The sequence below is a fragment of the Trypanosoma cruzi genome, genomic scaffold (assembly GCF_000209065.1).
Source record: "Trypanosoma cruzi strain CL Brener 1047053516603 genomic scaffold, whole genome shotgun sequence".
NCBI lineage: Eukaryota > Euglenozoa > Kinetoplastea > Trypanosomatida > Trypanosomatidae > Trypanosoma > Trypanosoma cruzi.
In genome coordinates this window covers 75,478-92,372 of record NW_001849380.1, presented here as the reverse complement: position 1 = coordinate 92,372, position 16,895 = coordinate 75,478, and the positions used below count along the sequence as shown (strand labels likewise).

Here is a 16,895-nt window from a genome sequence, read left to right as displayed (position 1 = left end):
GCTAGCAAGGCAACATCAACGGCACCCAAGCGAACAATATAAATTTCCTCATCAAAGATGTGACGTGGAATCGGCCCCACTTTCTTCATGCGTTCTTTGACCTCTTTCCAGTATCCCGCTTGCTCATTTGGTTTCAGACCGCGCTTCATCCATGCACACATCGCCTTCACATCCATCTCGTCGGGGCAATTCATGATGATTCGACTGGCTTGTAGTTGCTTCTCCCACTCATCATAGTTTTTTACCTTTGGCGATGACACCACAATCATGCCCCATCCAGTGGAGGGCGCAAAGCCTGTGTCGGGCGGTGTTCCTTTCTTTGCCACATCGTAAATAATATACCCTTTCATCCCACGCTGCCAAAAACCACGCAAAACATTCTTGGATGTTATGTTACCCTCGTATATTGCCACGGTTTTGGTGGTTTTGTCAAACACGTACGCCGTTTCTCCAAAACAGTGGACAACAACTTGGAGCTCCTCCACATCGTAGTGCAGCAGCTGGTAGAGGAGGTACGAACCGGCAGCCATCGACTTCCCGATCCCGGGCGTCCCAATCAACACACGCGGCAAAGGTGAAGAATTGAGAGTCAAATCAAAATTGCTGAACCAATTGGTTAGATCGCGCTCGACGATCTGCCACACTCGATCCACCTCGCAGTTAATAAAGAAGTCATTATCAGTCCCATGCGGCGCATTCAGAGTGTATGGCCATCCCTTGTCCGAGGTGAGCACCATCAGCCTGGGAGGTGCTTTACCGGATTTCCGCACACCGTCATCCTTTTCGAGAGTGTTGCCAGCTTTCTTGTACGTCCATGACTGTTTCGGTTTCCCCTCCTTCACCTTCATTACCGTCCCCTTTTTCTTTTTCTTTCGCTTATCGCCGTCGGGAATTTCCACCACATGGTGCCAACTCGCATTGTACACAGACTCGTACAATCCCTCCAGTTTCAACGCTTCAATCGTCGTTCGGTTTCTCGCTTCCTGAAGGGCTGCATCCAAGGAGTGTTTAGTGATGTCATGAACAGTTGCTTTTACCTCCGCAGCAGCTTCTGACCACCCAAGTAGATTGTTGACACCATTTTTGTAAAGCTTGCGTACAACTTCTTCCAAATCCATTTCCTCCCTTACAGCCCTCTCCATCCTCGCATAAGCATCGGTTATCTGTATTTCTTTCAACGCTCCTTTATCACGGATATACTTAATGGGGTTCTTGAAAAACTCCTTCAGCAAAACACTCCGATTGGTGGCCACAACGCCCCTGCCGTCCAATTCCATCATAAGAAAATCGTTCAGCTTCTTTTCCTTGACGCGGACTCTTCCTTTGAACAGTACATCTTCGATCGTAGTGGAAATGTTAAATTTCATTTCTTGCGTTCCTCTTAGCATTTCTGTCAGTATCTGAGTGAGGGCTGCGTTTAGTTTTCCCCTTGCAAGAGCAGTGACCGTATCCTTTCCTTCATAGTCCCTCCATTGCTCGAGAGAGAACACACCCTCGTGATGAAGTTTATAAGTAGCCTCCAATAGTATTTTCCTTTCCTCCAGCTCTTGGTACTCTGTTAAATTAAAAATAATTCTAAGATGCTGCTGTTTTTTTACGTAAGCATCCGGCTCCTGAACAAACACCTCCATAGCGACGTTCTCATTTTTTTTCACAACGCCCTTGCCGCCCAAGTTCCTCCGAAGGAAATCGTTCAGCTTCATGTCGGTCCTGAGAGTGCTTCCCTCCAGCAGGATGTCCTTTACGCTGCTGCTCATGGTCCACTGTGGTCGCCGCGTTCCCTCCACTCCTCTCCGTGCTGCAGCGTCTGAACCATCGCCGGGGATGCCGCTGCGAGGTGCCATCACAACACCCGTGCGGTGAAGCATCCCACTCGCACCGCCCAACTGCGGCCAGCAGATGTCGCTGGCTCCAAAGGGCAGTCGCGGCTGTTTCGTCCCGCAGTCCCAACGGCGTTGGGCGTGGCACTCGCACGGCGGGACGGTCGGTGCGCCATGCAGCCGCACTGCAACGCCTGTCGGTGAAACAGTCAAGGCCCACCGCTCCCGCAGCAACGCAACGTGCAATCGGCCACAACACCGCCACATTATTGTCCTTTTCTATTTTATTTTATTCACGTTGTCTGTTTGTCTGTTTTCCCTATCACTAACACTAAAGATAAGTGCACACCTTCAGAGGGTGAAGTAAAAATCACAAAAGGAGGCACGATCCCACCGTCCCGTCGCGGGTCAACACTCTCCTCCACCCACCACCATTGCCGCACAGGAAAACGCAGTCACATCGCAGAGTCAACACCGCAATGTGCACCACACCACCGTGCAGTGAACAATGGCCTGGACGCAGCCACGCATCGCCCCGCTCCATTTTCCCACCACTCAATTCTTGCGTGCCCGCACAAAGCAGCAAACACAATCAGAGTGCACACAAACCCAATCAACACCCTCACTCGCTGAAGCACATCATTCGCATGGAGTGACAACATTTAGGAACACACCAGCAGTAGCAGGCTGCATGGAATTTCCCTGCCAACCCTGCAAAGAGACAACAACTCTGCGGAGTCAAGGTGGCAGCCCCTCGGTGTTGCCTGCAGTTCACATGGCAGGAAGAATTCCACGCACGCATAGTTCCGGATCCTTCGCTGTTTGAGTGGACATCAACAGAACAAGTAAAAAAATACGTGCGCACAAGACGACGTTTAAATAAATAAACTCTTCAGCCTGTTTTGTTTGATGGTGTTGGCGGGCAATCCTGCACAATCCAATCAAAGTGACACGCCGGGCAGAATGGCTTCAGTTAATAAATAAAAATAATTGCGTCAATGCAAAAAAGCAACGGAAGGTTGGCGCATGCGATTGACAGTGACAACTGAGGTGCCGAGGAGCACTTCGGTGTACAACTGGCCGTCAGGCTGAGAGGACAAATAAAACAAAAGGGCAGCAAACCCTCTCGTTCAATGTTTTCTAACAGCAACGAGAGAAAACAAAAAATAAAAGATGCACCAAAAAAAGTGTGTGGACAATTTCCCTCTCATCGTAGCCCCCATTTATCTCAAAGCTGGACGTTGTCGAAGTGCAAGAAATTATTCAAAACTGAGGAAAAAATTACATCTGAGACGTTTGCGTGATGAGCATCCGGAATACTCTTGACGACAGTGAGGGAAAGGCAGACGCCTGAGTTCCCCTCACATTTGGCCTGACGAAAAAATAATCCCACAAACATGCATTTATGTGGCTGCAGTGAAGCTTTGCCTTGACAAATCAACAACAGTGTTAACAAAGGGAATAATAAGCAGGAAAAATCCAGGCGATTGCAAGGGCAAGGCATCTTCCCATTGGAATTATTGTACATCCTGAGGAAGAGCACCTGACAAGATAAAGAATAAGACCATAAAATCATTCTGCGACCACGCAGACAGACACACCCACACACAATCATATCCCTCTCCCCCTGCTCAGTTTTATCACACCAGACACAAATAGGCCCAAGACACTCCATCACCCAAGAAATGGATGCAGAAACAAATAAAAACATAAAATTGGCAATAAATAAAAATACTGCCTCCCACTGCAACAGTTTTACTCACAAAAATTAGTCAATGCACAACTGCACATCAAGTTTCTGTCCCCATAGGTTCCATCGATGCGGCCAACTGAAGGCCAAAACTTTTCGGTGTATGAATGGCTCGAAGGGAATGCAGCAGTTTTCCGGGTGTATGGCCTGTCCCAATCATCTGATGTGACACACTTTGCCGTGTGCGGGGCATTCTTGAGAACGTTGTTCGTTGTGCTCTCTTCACCCTTCTCTATGGATGCAATTTCGGTACGAATGGAAATAAGTGCATCGGCCAAACGATCCAACTCCCGCTTTGACTCTGACTCTGTGGTTTCAGTCATGAGTGTTCCCGCAACAGGAAATGCCAGGGTAGGTGAGTGAAGGCCATAATCCATGAGTCGTTTCGCCACATCTTCTGCCTCAATTTGTGCTGTTTTTTTTTTAGATGGCCTTAAATCTATGATAAACTCGTGAGCGCAGAAATCGTTTTCCCCTAGAAAGAGAACTGGGCAGTGGCCGTCAGGACGCTTCTTTAAATAGTTGGCATTTAAAATCGCATACCCCGTGCATGTCTTGAGACCCCGTGAACCAGGCATCCACAGTAATAAATAAGAAACTGGAAGAATAGACGCTGATCCGTATGCTGCTTGAGAGAATTGACCAAAGGGCTGGGAACCACCAACATTTTGAATAAAAACAGAATCTGGCAAGAATGAAGCCAGGTGCTGACGAACAGCAATAGGACCATGCCTGGCCCACCACCACCACGAGGAATTGAAAACGTTTTGTGGAGATTAATCTGGCACACATCGCCCCCAATACATCCAGGTGCCGTGTAACCCACCATGGCATTCGTGTTTGCACCATCAATATAACATTGCCCTCCATCGTAGTGCACCATCGAAGTAATGGCCAAGATTTCCCTGTCAAACAAACCATACGTACTCGGATAAGTTATCATAATGCACGAGAGATTCTTTGTATGCTTTTGGCAAAAATTTTCCAAATCCTTCATGTCAATCCTTCCATTCGCCACTTTATCCTTACAATCACCATCCCTGCCAAGAGAACCGAAGCAAAATTTGTGCCATGAGCACTTTCCGGAATCAAGCAAACATTGCGATGGCTCTCTTTTTTGAATTATGATACGAGCGGATCACACGAAGACCAGCATATTCACCCCGAGCACCACTATTTGGCTGAAGTGACACGGCATCTAAAGCGGTAATATCCCTTATTTTCTGCTCCAGATCCAAACAAAACGCACTATGTCCTCGCGTTTGCTCCTTCGGTGCAATAGAGTGAAGGTTGGTAAATTCTGGCCACGACAAGGACAGAGTGGCGGCAGCTGGACTAAGTTTCATGGTACAAGAACCCAAGGGCACACAACCATGCGTGAGACCATAATCTTTTCCATGAAGACGGTGAATGTACCGCATAAGCTCACTCTCACTCTTGTACTTTTGAAAGATTGAATGCCCAAGAAAGACAGATTTTCGTAACATTTGCAAAGGCATTGCTCTCTTTTGTTCTGCGAGTTTTGAAAGGACACCTATCACAGGAAGTTGTAGCCCTGCTGCCTCCAAGAGAGACACTACATGGCCCTCGGTACTGGCCTCATCCACCGATATGGAGACGGTGCCATGACTATAATCAACAAAAATATTAATGCCTTTTGCCACGCAGCATGCCACGTAGTCTTCAGGCGTTATACCTTTTAAATTTACGGTGACGGTATCAAAAAATGTACCATTGACCACTGTATGCCCTACAGACTCTAAGCCAACAGAAAGTATTTTGGCTTTATTGTGCATTTCGCTCGCAATTCCCTTCAAGCCCTCAGAGCCGTGATAAATGGCATAAAATGCCGCAACATTTGCTAGGAGAGCTTGTGAAGTACGAATATTGGATGTGGCGCGTTCCCTCTTAATATGCTGCTCCCGCGTCTGAAGCGCCATGCGTATGGCCGGACAACCCGTCGAGTCTTTACTTATACCAATGACGCGACCCGGAATCAATCGCTTAAATTCCTCATTGAGAGCAAAAAATGCGGCGTGAGGCCTCCAAACCCTAGTGGGGCACCAAACCGTTGGGCAGATCCCAAAACAACATCGGCTCCCATTTCTCCCGGAGGTTTGAGAAGAACAGAAGCCATCAAATCTCTCCCACAGCAACTGACGACACCATGTTGTTTTGCCTTCCCAAACACTGTCGTAAAATCATGAAGCATCCCCATGGCATCTGGAGTTTGTGCCAAAATTCCACAAAGTGAGGAATCGCTCCAATCAATCAAATTTGGATCACCAACAACGACCTTTATTTTAAGGGGCTCAGCCCTTGTTTTTGCCATCTCTACGCAAGATGGGAAGACGTCCCTCGATACAAAAAAGGTCATGCGCTCCTTTCGACCATGATGAAAGGCAAGGTACATTGCCTCAGCACATGCAGTGGCTTGATCCAGAAGAGATGCATTTGCCACATTCACAGCTGTCAAGTCTATAATCATGGACTGAATATTCAACAGGGACTCTAGACGGCCTTGAGATATTTCAGCCTGGAAAGGAGTGTATGGGGTGTACCATGCAGGATTCTCGATAACTTTAAGAAGTATTACAGGTGGTGTGCCCTGGCTCATAGTAGCCTTGCCCAATCATGCTCCTTAATACCTTATTCCGTGAACCCAGTGAATGGAGAAGCGAAAGGGCATCCTGCTCGCTCATCGCCGGAACCTCTTTTAAAGGACTTCGCAAAATATTCTCTGGGATCACAGCAGTCATGCGCTCCGACAGACTTTCCTTGCCAATTATTCGAAGCATAGAAATTGATTCTGCCGCTGATGGTCCAATATGGCGATTGACGTAACTGTTTGTAGCAGTCCGTCGTACAAACGCCAGTGGCAACGTGGAGAAATGATGAAAGCAACGATACATTATTATGTTAGATATGTGCTCGTCACCCTCCTTCTCTCTCTCTCGCACACGCGTTAGTTTTCCTTTACTTTGGATAAAAATTGGGCTTCACAGTAAAAATCCACAAGAACAAATACAAAATATAATTAAAAAATAAAAATAAGTTAAACAGTAATCATAATAATAATAATAACCCAGTAAAATAACAACCAAAAAGGATTGTCAAGGAAAATGAGCACGCATTTATACGAGCAATTCCAATTTTCATCCCCGCACACCACACGTAGCCCCCGCGTCCCTTTATCCATGGACCTTCACGTCGGGTATTCACTAAAGTAGGCGTGACGAAGGGCGCCAGCCGCAGTCAAACGCTTCTGAGGATCCAGGCAAAGTAATCTTCGCAACAAATCCAATGCACATTCAGAGGCATCCGGGAAAAATTCACGGAGAGGAAGAGGACGCTTCGGCTCAAGGTGCACCTTTCCCCAATCGGGAAGCAGCACCGCCGATGGCCACGATGTGGGCGTCGGTGTCCCTAAAACATCAAATATTCGTGGCAACTGCCAAATATCTCCATCGCCTGCAAAAAAAGCACCACCGTGCCCCCGTAGAAGCTCCGCAAATACGCACCCTGATGACCACACATCAATTTCGGGTCCGTAGTGTCGCTGGCCCAGAAGTAACTCGGGAGCCCGGTACCACCTCGAAACGACTTCGTGAGTCATGGATGCTTCCGTATCCCATGCACGACTTAGTCCAAAGTCGCCGAGGCGTAGTTCCCCCTCCGCAGTCAAGAAACAATTTGAAGGTTTCACATCTCGATGAACAACACCCTCGCTGTGTATGCACGCTAACGCCAAAAGAAGCATTTTAAATAAAGACTTTGCCTCTAACGCGGGCAGAGGATTGCTGGCAGTTCTCCCTGAGAGGACTGTTGCCAAGTCAGTCTTGCAACGCTCCATCAATAACGCCAAGGAGCAGCCACACGGAACCACCTCATATGTCCGAATAACAAAAGGATGCACCAATCGCATCGCAACGAGTAGTTCCCTCGCTGTGGGGTGCGGAATGCCCTCATCGAGACGTGGAGTTGTGACGAATTTGATTGCGGCTGGCACTCCAGATTCCTTAACAACTGCAGCACGAACGACGCCAAAGCGGCCCTCACCAATTGGGGATCCAACAATAAAACGATCCATTTCAAGCGACCACCTCTCTCTTCTTTATTTCTCTTCTCCAGCCCTCCCTTCCATTCTACGGCATCGTGAAAATATAAATGGAACACAAAAAATTGGCTCCGGTGATGCCAAAATCCCTCCGCACCCAAAGATCATTCTCAATCCCCCTCCCTAATGAGCACATGCATAGAAACTGAAAGAACTCCAATTTGTCTCAAAAGAATCCATTTTTTGTGGTGGTGGTAGTTACTGTTTTCTCCTCGTCAGAATCTAATTATTTCAAAAACTTTCTCGTATTTAAGACCTCTGACTCTCTATTCACAACAGTGGCAGTCGCACCAGAGTACATCTTTGCTCGAGCAAACAAACTCACTCTTTCGGTCCTGGGTTTCTCATGGCACACTTCCACCTCAACAGGGGGAAGAGGAGGAAGAGAAGAAGACTGCTGCTCTTCCGTGGAATATTTCGATGTGGCTGTGGCCACATCACCCTCATTTTTGGCTTGCAGTTGTGCCGCACGGTCCTCAACCCAAAAAAGAAGACTGATCCATAGTCGTGTTCTCAGGGGCAATAAGATCATCTACACAGACAAGAAATTCCTCAGCGCCTGTGCTCAATGCACACTCCCGGGAATCATCCGCACAACAACTGCCTGTATGCTCCCTCACCACCAATGATTGACTGAGAGAGTTCTTTTTCCGCAAGAGCTCATCACGTAGTTTATTAACGGTTGACGCGCCACCCCTCTTGGCTGCTACTCGCAAAGGAATGGAGTGAGTTGCCCTCCGAACTGTCGCATTGGGGATGCTGCTGTCCGTCTTTGGACACTGATTCGTCCAGTACGTTTTTATCTCCGTAAAAGACCCGCGTGTACGGCCCAAACCTCCCTCTTGCGTGCGCCGCCAAAATGCATCATACCGTTGCCTCTTGCTTCTCAGAGATATGAAGGCGGCGCATCTTCGGCTTCACGATCGCTGATGCTCTGCTCACTTTCCCCCGAGTCATCCGGAGATAAAATACGTCCAATTGTTGTTGCGTTTTGTGAAAATGCGTTTGTTACACCTGCGGCACCCGCGCTCTCCTCGCCACCAAAAGGAACGCTGTCGCCAGATTCCTTCCCGCCCTCTTAAAACTCCTTCAAAAAAGCGGAAACGTCCATTTTCTTCAAAAGTAAAAAGAAGAAAAAAGAAATGAACATGTGCTTAGATGAGGTCGTTGACGTCTTATCCTCAGAAATATAAGAAGAGGAAAACACAACAAAATGGGAGAAGACAATTCAGCCACACATCGCTCCGCATCAACGCGCTCCAAAGAAAAATCATCCAGCACGCATGCACACGCAACAAAAGCCATCAGACAAATAAATCGACAAGAGCCAAACCCGTCGTAAAGTAGCAGAGCTGCAGCCTTAATTTAGTGCCCCTTTTAGCCGCCGGACTCCCCTGCACCGCGTGAGGCGCAATGAAGGAGGCGGGCGGGACGACAGAAAGAAACTGCAGCCGCCACCTTCCCGCGCAGCACCATCAAAATTCCCCCCACAACTCGCACATCCGTTCCAAAAAGTTTCTAAAAAAACAACTAAAAACGCTGCAAATCAATAAATATGAGATGTTTTGAACACTGCGGATTGCAAGGCGGAGCATCCAAGTATTCCACAGGAGGGCGGACTGGCACTTCAATTGGAAGGACAAAAATTCATAAGTTTTTCCTCCTCCTTTTGTTTCTCAGTGAGTGCGGGAACGCAGACGAGGGAAAACTCACAGTTTTTTAACACAAAAAAAAAAAAAGACGGCAGCCAAATGAGGGCCATTTTTTCCTTGTCGATTTCGTGAGCGTTTATTTATTTATTTATTTATTTATTTTCTGCAAATTGTGCCGGAGACAAAAGGAAAAAATAAATAAATAAATAAATAACACACGCGGAAATTACAACAAAAACACAAACACGCGAAAGTAAAAATAAAGAGGCAACGACTAACACATCACACCGTCCTTATTTTCATTGCGGAGTTCGCTACAAAAAAAATCCTCCATAGGATCACCATCGTGCGCATGCTGCAGCTCGGAGGCAGACAGAGTCGAGAGAGCCAAGTGTTTACAATGAGATGCCACATCACTCGCATTGGCCTCATTCTCTACAACAATGGATTCACTTGAAACCTCAGTTTTCGCAGTAAAATCTCTCTCGCAGCCGTTCTAATCGACTTGAGAGATCCACGGCCCAACCTGAAGCGCACATCCACCAAACGCTTAGCGAGCATCAACACGGTTTCCCCATCACTCACCGTAACTAAAATCACCTGACACCTCGCAGCTGATACATAAATAAGAACATGAATTACGTCAGAGCCCTCCGAATACCGAAGGTTGTCCTGCGGTGCAGCAAGAAAGGCGAGGCTACCGGTGTGTTGCCCATCACCCATAGAGGAGTATACACCTGCCAGAGCAGCGGAAACATCGTCGTCGTCATCATCCAAATCAGCATCGTCAGCATTCTCCTCGTCGGGAAATGTACCTGCGGTATTTCGATCTTCTCCTCTTCGTGGCGTCCAAGAGACAACAGTTGCTGCCTGGGCGGATTCAGTAGTCAAACGATCGGACTCGCAATTACAAGCATTCACACCGTTCAACTCTTTATGGCGGCTCTGAGCACTAGCACGGGACGGATTTGTAGCCTGCGGTGTCTTTGAGAGAAACTCAAAACATTTGCGGCACACCCGTCGTGGTTTATTTACATGAAGCTTTTGGGATTTAACAAAAAAGCTCGAGCATGACACGCAGAAAATACCGCCACAGTACCGACAATGATGACACCTGCACCCGAAATTAAATTTGACCTCACATATTTCGCACTTCTGCATTGAGCTATCAGACGTCCATTCGCCTAATACCGATAGCCTGATCGTCATGTGCCATACTTTATTTCTGCTGCATTTATCAACAGGCATAAAAAAGAATATGTGCATACAAATACATAAATACTATCACACGTGAGGGACATCCGTAACAGTAATGACAAGGCCAACCATATGAAGGAAGCTAAGTCGCAGACACACACTATATATATAGGGAGAGAGAAAGACGGAAAGAAAGAAAAAAGGGAAACATTGTTGTTGTTTTTTGGTGTTGTTTCGTTTCACAAAAATTGCCTCTACCGTCATGTGCAGCACCTTCAATCACTGCCCCAGTGAGTCCTCACCATCACTCTTTTTTACCATGGAAGACAATGGCAACCAAGAAATATCCACCTGAGACGGTGAAGAAGAGTCCCCGTCGTCACTTCCGCTCATGGAGTCTTCAGGCAGGCTGCCATTTGCAAGGGGTTGTGGATCATCGTTCTAAGAGTGCCGCGCGCAACGGGCCCGAGACGGTGTAGAAATTCATTCAACATGTCGTCGGGGCCAGGGGCTGAGCCAAGCAAAGAGTCGCGGATGGTCACGTCAAGTTCATACGGCGGGAAAGGCCGATCCATTTCCCAGCCACCAGGAACCAAAGGAGTGCAGCGAGCAGCGGCAGCAGTATAAGGCGGTATGGCACGTGAAACCCGCACAAAATGACGGATAAGCAGATTTGCCTGTTGCCGAGGCAGAGCACATACGCGGCCAATATCAGCACGGAGCACAACCGATTCCAGAGGATGAGGGTGCGGCGCCGCCACGCCATGAAGATATTGCCACCTCGGGCTGGGTGAGGCTCCAAGTCCTTTCGCGCGGGCTTCCAGAAGCACAGCGGAGCAACGGCGCAAGGCTTGATTTCGTTCCTCCCTTTTTTCGGGTACATTCGGCTCAAAGTAGGCTGTCTCCGGGTGAGGCAATGTGTGTGCTTCGTGTGCTGCTTCGGCGGCGGGCTCGGCTTGTTCCATTTTGTGTGTCCATATCTTTTTGGAGCTGTCACGGCTGCCAGGCGGGACGTGGCGCTCAGCTGCTCGTAAGATGCCTCCGCGAGGATCCAACCATGTGGACGCGGTGGAAAGGAGGGTTTCACACAACGATGAAAAAGCAGGCAAATCCGCTTTACGCAGGGCAATGGTGGCTTTCTTCCGTCAAGGCAGCGTGTTTGCTAGTCGTGGAGTGCCATCGTCCATCTCTACCAAGTAAGATATTCAGCAGTGGTCCGAGTCCATGTAAGGGGCGGATGCCCAGTGGGAGATGCGTAAGGCGCAATACGCAGCCACGTCAGGGGACGAGGCATTAAGATGTGTGATCCGTGTTGCCTGTGTCGGGTAATTTGCCAGCCCAAAATCCATATCGATTAGAACAGCGGCGAAATTATCGCCTCCAGTCCTTGATGGTATATATGACTGTCCCAGAACTCATGATGTCAATTCAATTCACCCGCGATAATCTCCTCGGGCACAAGCGACAAACGATATTAATAAATGCGGATTATTGACCAATTGCTGTGGGAGGGTTGTAGAAATTCGCCACGCAAATGCTGCGACAGCCTGGCGGAAATACACGGACAACAATGGTCTCCAGAAGGTCAGTGCCAGGGAGCGACAGGCGTTCGCACGGTAGAGAGTGGCGCACCAGAACGGCAACGCCACCACCGCGCCCAGTGAGGCCTGAAGGTAGTCATTATGGCCAGATAATTTCATCGCTACGTCACCACGGTTACTTATTTCCTGGAGAAGAACGATGTCAGGTGGACGCTGCTCCAATCGCGCCGCAAATGCAATATTTTTCACGGACGAGAGGCCTGCAATGTTAAGCTGCCAAATATTGATGTAACCATCCTCCTCGGGCCAGGGTTCTTGTGGACACCGCAGCGGCATGTGATATCAACGGAGTGACCGCTGCGAAACGGTCGTGCAGTTTTGTCCGACAGTCTGCGGGCAGACCGCCTCACCTTCCCGCACCGGGCATGGCGTGGAACCTTCTCGAGGGGTGAAGTCGTCTTGGTCTCCGTCGTGCTCGCGGCAACGCCCTGCTGCGGAGTTCCTATATGCAACCAAAGCCCCAGCACCGCGAAAGGGTACGGACACCATCGCTGGAGTACACTGCAATACCCATATATCGTGTAATTGTCGTTAAGTTCTTACCCACAGTCACAAAAAAAAGCAAATCATTTAGGGGCACACACAACCACAACGGGGCGTCAGAAAAAAACAAACAGGATGACTGCTAGAACGCGACACTGCACGGCTGCCCACGCCGTGGCGAACCGCGGGAAATATGCTGGAAAGTAAGAAAAGATAAATCCGTCTTCCATTATGCATTCACTCAAAAAAAAAAAACTGCACGTTGCTGCGTGGCCTCCAAATCGGTGCGTTTGTTTCGCCTGCAGATAAAAAATAAATAAATGTGTTGCACTCGTTATAGTCTTTTAAACACCTGGTGCCCAGACATTATTTATATTCCACTGGGACACTCGGCGTGGTTTCGTGCCCCCCATTCCATCGTCTCTTTTATTGGCCGACGCCATCGGCGTGGCACACGGTGCCGAGAGCGCCCATGATCACTTTAAAAGGGGGAAAAAAACAAGAAAACTGAGTAGATCCCGCCGTTGTCGGAGGACCACAACACGGGGGGAAATAAAAAACCAACCAAACAAAAACCACGCGATGATGGCCCCGGGGGGAGCATGCTTCCAAATGGAGGAAGGGACCTGCGCGGAGAAGGGGGTACAAAGTAGAATAAAATGGTTAAAACAAGGCGTCACAGAAAGCGGCAATTAATTTAGAAGAGTGCGTGGCCAGACGCATATGTTCCCGCTGGAGGCAGGAAGTCCTCACTGCAGTTTCTCAGTAAAGGGCCACAAAGGTGCAAAACCCCAGCAACCGAGAGATGCCCTCACGCATGGAGCCGTCACTGTTACCTTTTTTGGCGTCGCTCTTCTTGACCATTTTTAGTTCACCGACACTCAGTGGGCGGTCGTACAGAAAAACGTTCGTCACCGTCACATCGCTGCCGATGTCTCCCTCGTCGCCCCCAATGTAGAAGAATGAGGCTTCAGGCCCCTGCGTCTCAAGTGTCGCTATATTCTCTGGGCTCCCCACAATCACACCATCCACGTACACGGAGCCCTTGTTGCCGTCCTGCAGCATGAGCGCCACCTGATATTCTCTTCCAGGTTCCCACGTGCTGCCCGATGCTGTTTTTGTGCCGTCAAACACTGGCTCCCACGCTTTATTCATGCCGTACGACAGCCCAATGATCTTCGCGCCGGCACCGTCCCCCAGACCCGCACCCAGCAGAGGAGTGCTCCCCTTCGGAACCTGGTGGATGGTCACCGTCGCCACAAGGGTGAATCTGTGGTTCACAAAGCTGTACTGTCTGTTATCCTCCCGGCTGTTCACGGGCCATGTCGCCATGGACCCAGGCCCCGTGAACTTAAAACCATTTTTGACCTTCGCTGCCTTCGTCACCGTTGCATTCATTCAACGGTACTCGTCGATCCACGTGTCGCCATCGGACGATGTATTGGACAGGAATCCAACCAGACCAGCCGTGGGTGTGGACGAAGCGGAAAAGGAGGCGTCAAGCTGTGCCCAAGTCCTCAGGACAGAATTGATCGTCTTCAGCTCATCAGTCAGGCGGGCAAGGGATATGCCCCGGCGCGTTCCCACAATACTCTCTCGTGAAAGGTGCAACGCACCATCCGAGTACAGCAGGACGTTGGTAAGCGTCTCACCCACAGCATGATCCGTAGAAAGGGCTTCAAGATGAAACGTGCGGCTATTGTCCGTGACCCAAAGGTAGAGCGCCTTGGCTTCAGTCCCCCCAGAAGGGGTGTCCTCTCTGTGTGTACAGCATGACCTTCCTTCCCTCAATGGTCACGGTGATGAGGGCATCCACATGCAAGCCTTCGTCCGGATAGTCTCCCGGTTGTGAGTTGACCCACACGCCTGGAAGTGTCCCGATGGCCTCCGTCCACGTTTTCCCCATGTCACGCGACTCGAACACACTCTGGCCATTCTCGCAATCAACAATCATGAGAAGCGATCCCGTGTCCCATTCGGTGATGCGGGGTTAAGGCATTCCGCAGAGGAAATGTCCTCAGAGAGCGACCAAGTACTGTCGTTGTTCGTCGAGTAAATAATCATGGAGTAAACGCCATCATTTTTTTCATTCATCGCCATCAGAGAAAACACAATGGTGCCATCCTCCATCACAACACCTGAACCACCAGAAGCAAGGCACTCCGTCAAGTTACCTTTGTGAGCAGCTATAGCACTCTCGTTCAACAGAGACTGGATTTCGCCCCATTTGATCCGTTTACTCGGCTCGCCGCCCGTGGCATTCGTGACCTCACCAACAAGAGTGGGCCATTCCCACGCAGAGTCGATGTTCTCCGCAACAACATCAGAAGAAAGGGGCTTAGTTAATTGAGCACCTTGATATTTGGCATTTACGTGACCCTCGGCAAAAGCAGCAATTACTCCACCAGCGCTGACGAGAGAGGGTGAAACAAATGAATCCCTCCGACTTGAGTCAGGCCCATTTTTCGCCAGCACCTGCGTCGTCTGCGGCATAAATAAATCAACCCGTTGCAGCCCCTCAACACCCCCTGAAGCACTCCCTTCTGTAGCAATGGCACCAGTCAATGCCGACCCAGGAGTTGAAGCATCAGCATTACTTCCCACCTGAGCGGTCGCAACTCCACTGCAGCACATCATGATGACGAGGAAGAGCAGCACCACGGAAGCAAACACACGCCGAGACATGTTGGGCCTCCGCGGCTCACTCTCTCTTCCTTCCCTCCTCCTCCCGCTGGATCCGGTCACGCGGCGACGGTAGTGTGTGCGGGGTGCCTTATCTGCAGCAACACGTGAGAGCATACAAATATGTGTGTGTGGGCGGTGTGTGTGTTGTTGATCCTTTCAGTGCCTTTGAATCTCACAGTAGCGATTAGCGCTTGCTTTCTTTCTTCGTAAGAGAGTGTGTTCAAGAAGTGGAGAAGACGACAACAGCAGCAATACACCAGAAAGGTCAGTGGGGAGCAGAGCAGAGCACCCACGCAGAGAGCGAGGCACGAGACAATCCGGAAGGGACGGCACGGAGGACCATCGCACACAGAAAAGAGCGGCAACACGGCAAGCCACGGCGGGCCGTCGGTGTGTGCGGGCCAGCCCTCACGCAGTGCAACACGCCACACCCAACAGGGAATGACAGACAGACAGGCGGAGAGAAATGAATGGATGCCGTCAGGAGGCACTCACAATCAACATGGCCCGTGAGCATGCGGCCACTCCACGCAGGAACACAGGAGAAAATGGTGACAAGGGAAAAAAGCAAGAAGCAGCACAAACACACAAAAGAAACAAATTGCGGGCGGGAAAAGCACCGCCACGGTCCTCGCGCTGGCCGGCAACCCCACACCAGCCCTCACACAAACACACCATCGCAGTGCTGCCAGTCCGCGGGTAAGAGGATTCGGCCCTCCACAAAACGAAGGCACACACCGCCAGCAGTCACACACCAATGGACAAGGAGAAGAAGTGATTCCTCATCCATCCATGACGCGGCAACAACATTTCCAGCCATTCCACCCACAATGGAATTTAATGCCCGACTCAAAGCGGTCATAGGTGGTGCATCACGCCTGCAGGAAAAGTGACTCGCCGTGCGCTCCCTCTCTCCTCCCCTCGCTTCATGCCCACAGAAGGAGGCGCCAGCCACCAGCACGCACTACAAAAGGAAGCATCCAAATCCACTGCAATGTGTATTTTGGGTGGTTGTGTGTGCCTGCAGAAACACGAGGCAAAGAGGTAAAAAAACAAAAGCAGAGCATTTAAAGAGACACACAAACAAAAATGTACAGCAAAAGTGCATGGCAAAAATAACAGGACTGCTCAAACTCATGACTGCACTGCAGACCAAAGCAGCGGCAATTCATAAAAAATTAAATAAAAATAATACAAAAAATTCATCTTCACCTTTCCACACCTCACACCTTAAAAAAAAAGAAAAAATGAAAAAAAAAAATGAAAAAAATGAAAAAAAAAAAAAATTTGAAAAATGTCGTCCTCTATTACGGCTACACCCAAATAATAAAGAAAAAGAAAAAGAAAACCCACACACACAAAAAGCACCCAACTACCATGTTGCTCCAGAAATTGTCTGCATATTTTGTCCGAAAAGAAAATTAAATATTTAAATGTCTTTCAACTGTCCGACCCTCCATGTGTCCGCACATCGTTTATATTTCACGGGGTCATCTGCGTGTTGCTGCTCCCCTCAGCCCTCTCATCGGCGCGTGAGTGCGGCCCGCAGAGCACAGTCACTCGTGTGTGGGGACTGAGAGAAGCACGCAG

General features: G+C 49.3%; 5 protein-coding genes and 2 pseudogenes across 5 annotated transcripts, besides 6 other annotated features; all 7 read right to left on the bottom strand.

Moving 5' to 3' along the window:
* Window positions 1-2,087, bottom strand: Tc00.1047053506537.299 (retrotransposon hot spot (RHS) protein, putative; the record flags this gene model as incomplete). The annotated part of the gene is made up of 1 exon (XM_814649.1): window positions 1-2,087. A coding segment is annotated over one exon (2,087 nt), but the record flags the coding sequence as incomplete, so codon positions are not given.
* Window positions 1-16,895: part of a sequence feature (areas not merged during assembly with more than two copies in the genome that could not be assigned to a particular haplotype) that runs on past the window's edge.
* Tc00.1047053506537.280 lies at window positions 3,576-6,482 on the bottom strand (annotated as a pseudogene).
* Window positions 6,599-6,654: a sequence feature (AT_rich).
* Window positions 6,776-7,660, bottom strand: Tc00.1047053506537.260 (protein kinase, putative; the record flags this gene model as incomplete). Its single annotated transcript, XM_814648.1, has 1 exon — window positions 6,776-7,660. The coding sequence occupies one exon, from the start codon at window positions 7,658-7,660 to the stop codon at window positions 6,776-6,778; it is 885 nt and encodes a 294-aa protein (XP_819741.1).
* On the bottom strand, window positions 7,914-8,219 carry Tc00.1047053506537.250 (hypothetical protein, conserved; the record flags this gene model as incomplete). Its single annotated transcript, XM_814647.1, has 1 exon — window positions 7,914-8,219. One exon carries the CDS (start codon window positions 8,217-8,219, stop codon window positions 7,914-7,916), a length of 306 nt encoding a protein of 101 aa, XP_819740.1.
* Window positions 9,475-9,501: a microsatellite.
* Window positions 9,532-9,553: a microsatellite.
* Window positions 9,775-10,605, bottom strand: Tc00.1047053506537.240 (hypothetical protein, conserved; the record flags this gene model as incomplete). Its single annotated transcript, XM_814646.1, has 1 exon — window positions 9,775-10,605. The coding sequence occupies one exon, from the start codon at window positions 10,603-10,605 to the stop codon at window positions 9,775-9,777; it is 831 nt and encodes a 276-aa protein (XP_819739.1).
* On the bottom strand, window positions 10,926-11,501 carry Tc00.1047053506537.230 (hypothetical protein, conserved; the record flags this gene model as incomplete). The annotated part of the gene is made up of 1 exon (XM_814645.1): window positions 10,926-11,501. One exon carries the CDS (start codon window positions 11,499-11,501, stop codon window positions 10,926-10,928), a length of 576 nt encoding a protein of 191 aa, XP_819738.1.
* Tc00.1047053506537.210 lies at window positions 13,383-15,419 on the bottom strand (annotated as a pseudogene).
* Window positions 16,476-16,508: a sequence feature (AT_rich).
* Window positions 16,538-16,591: a microsatellite.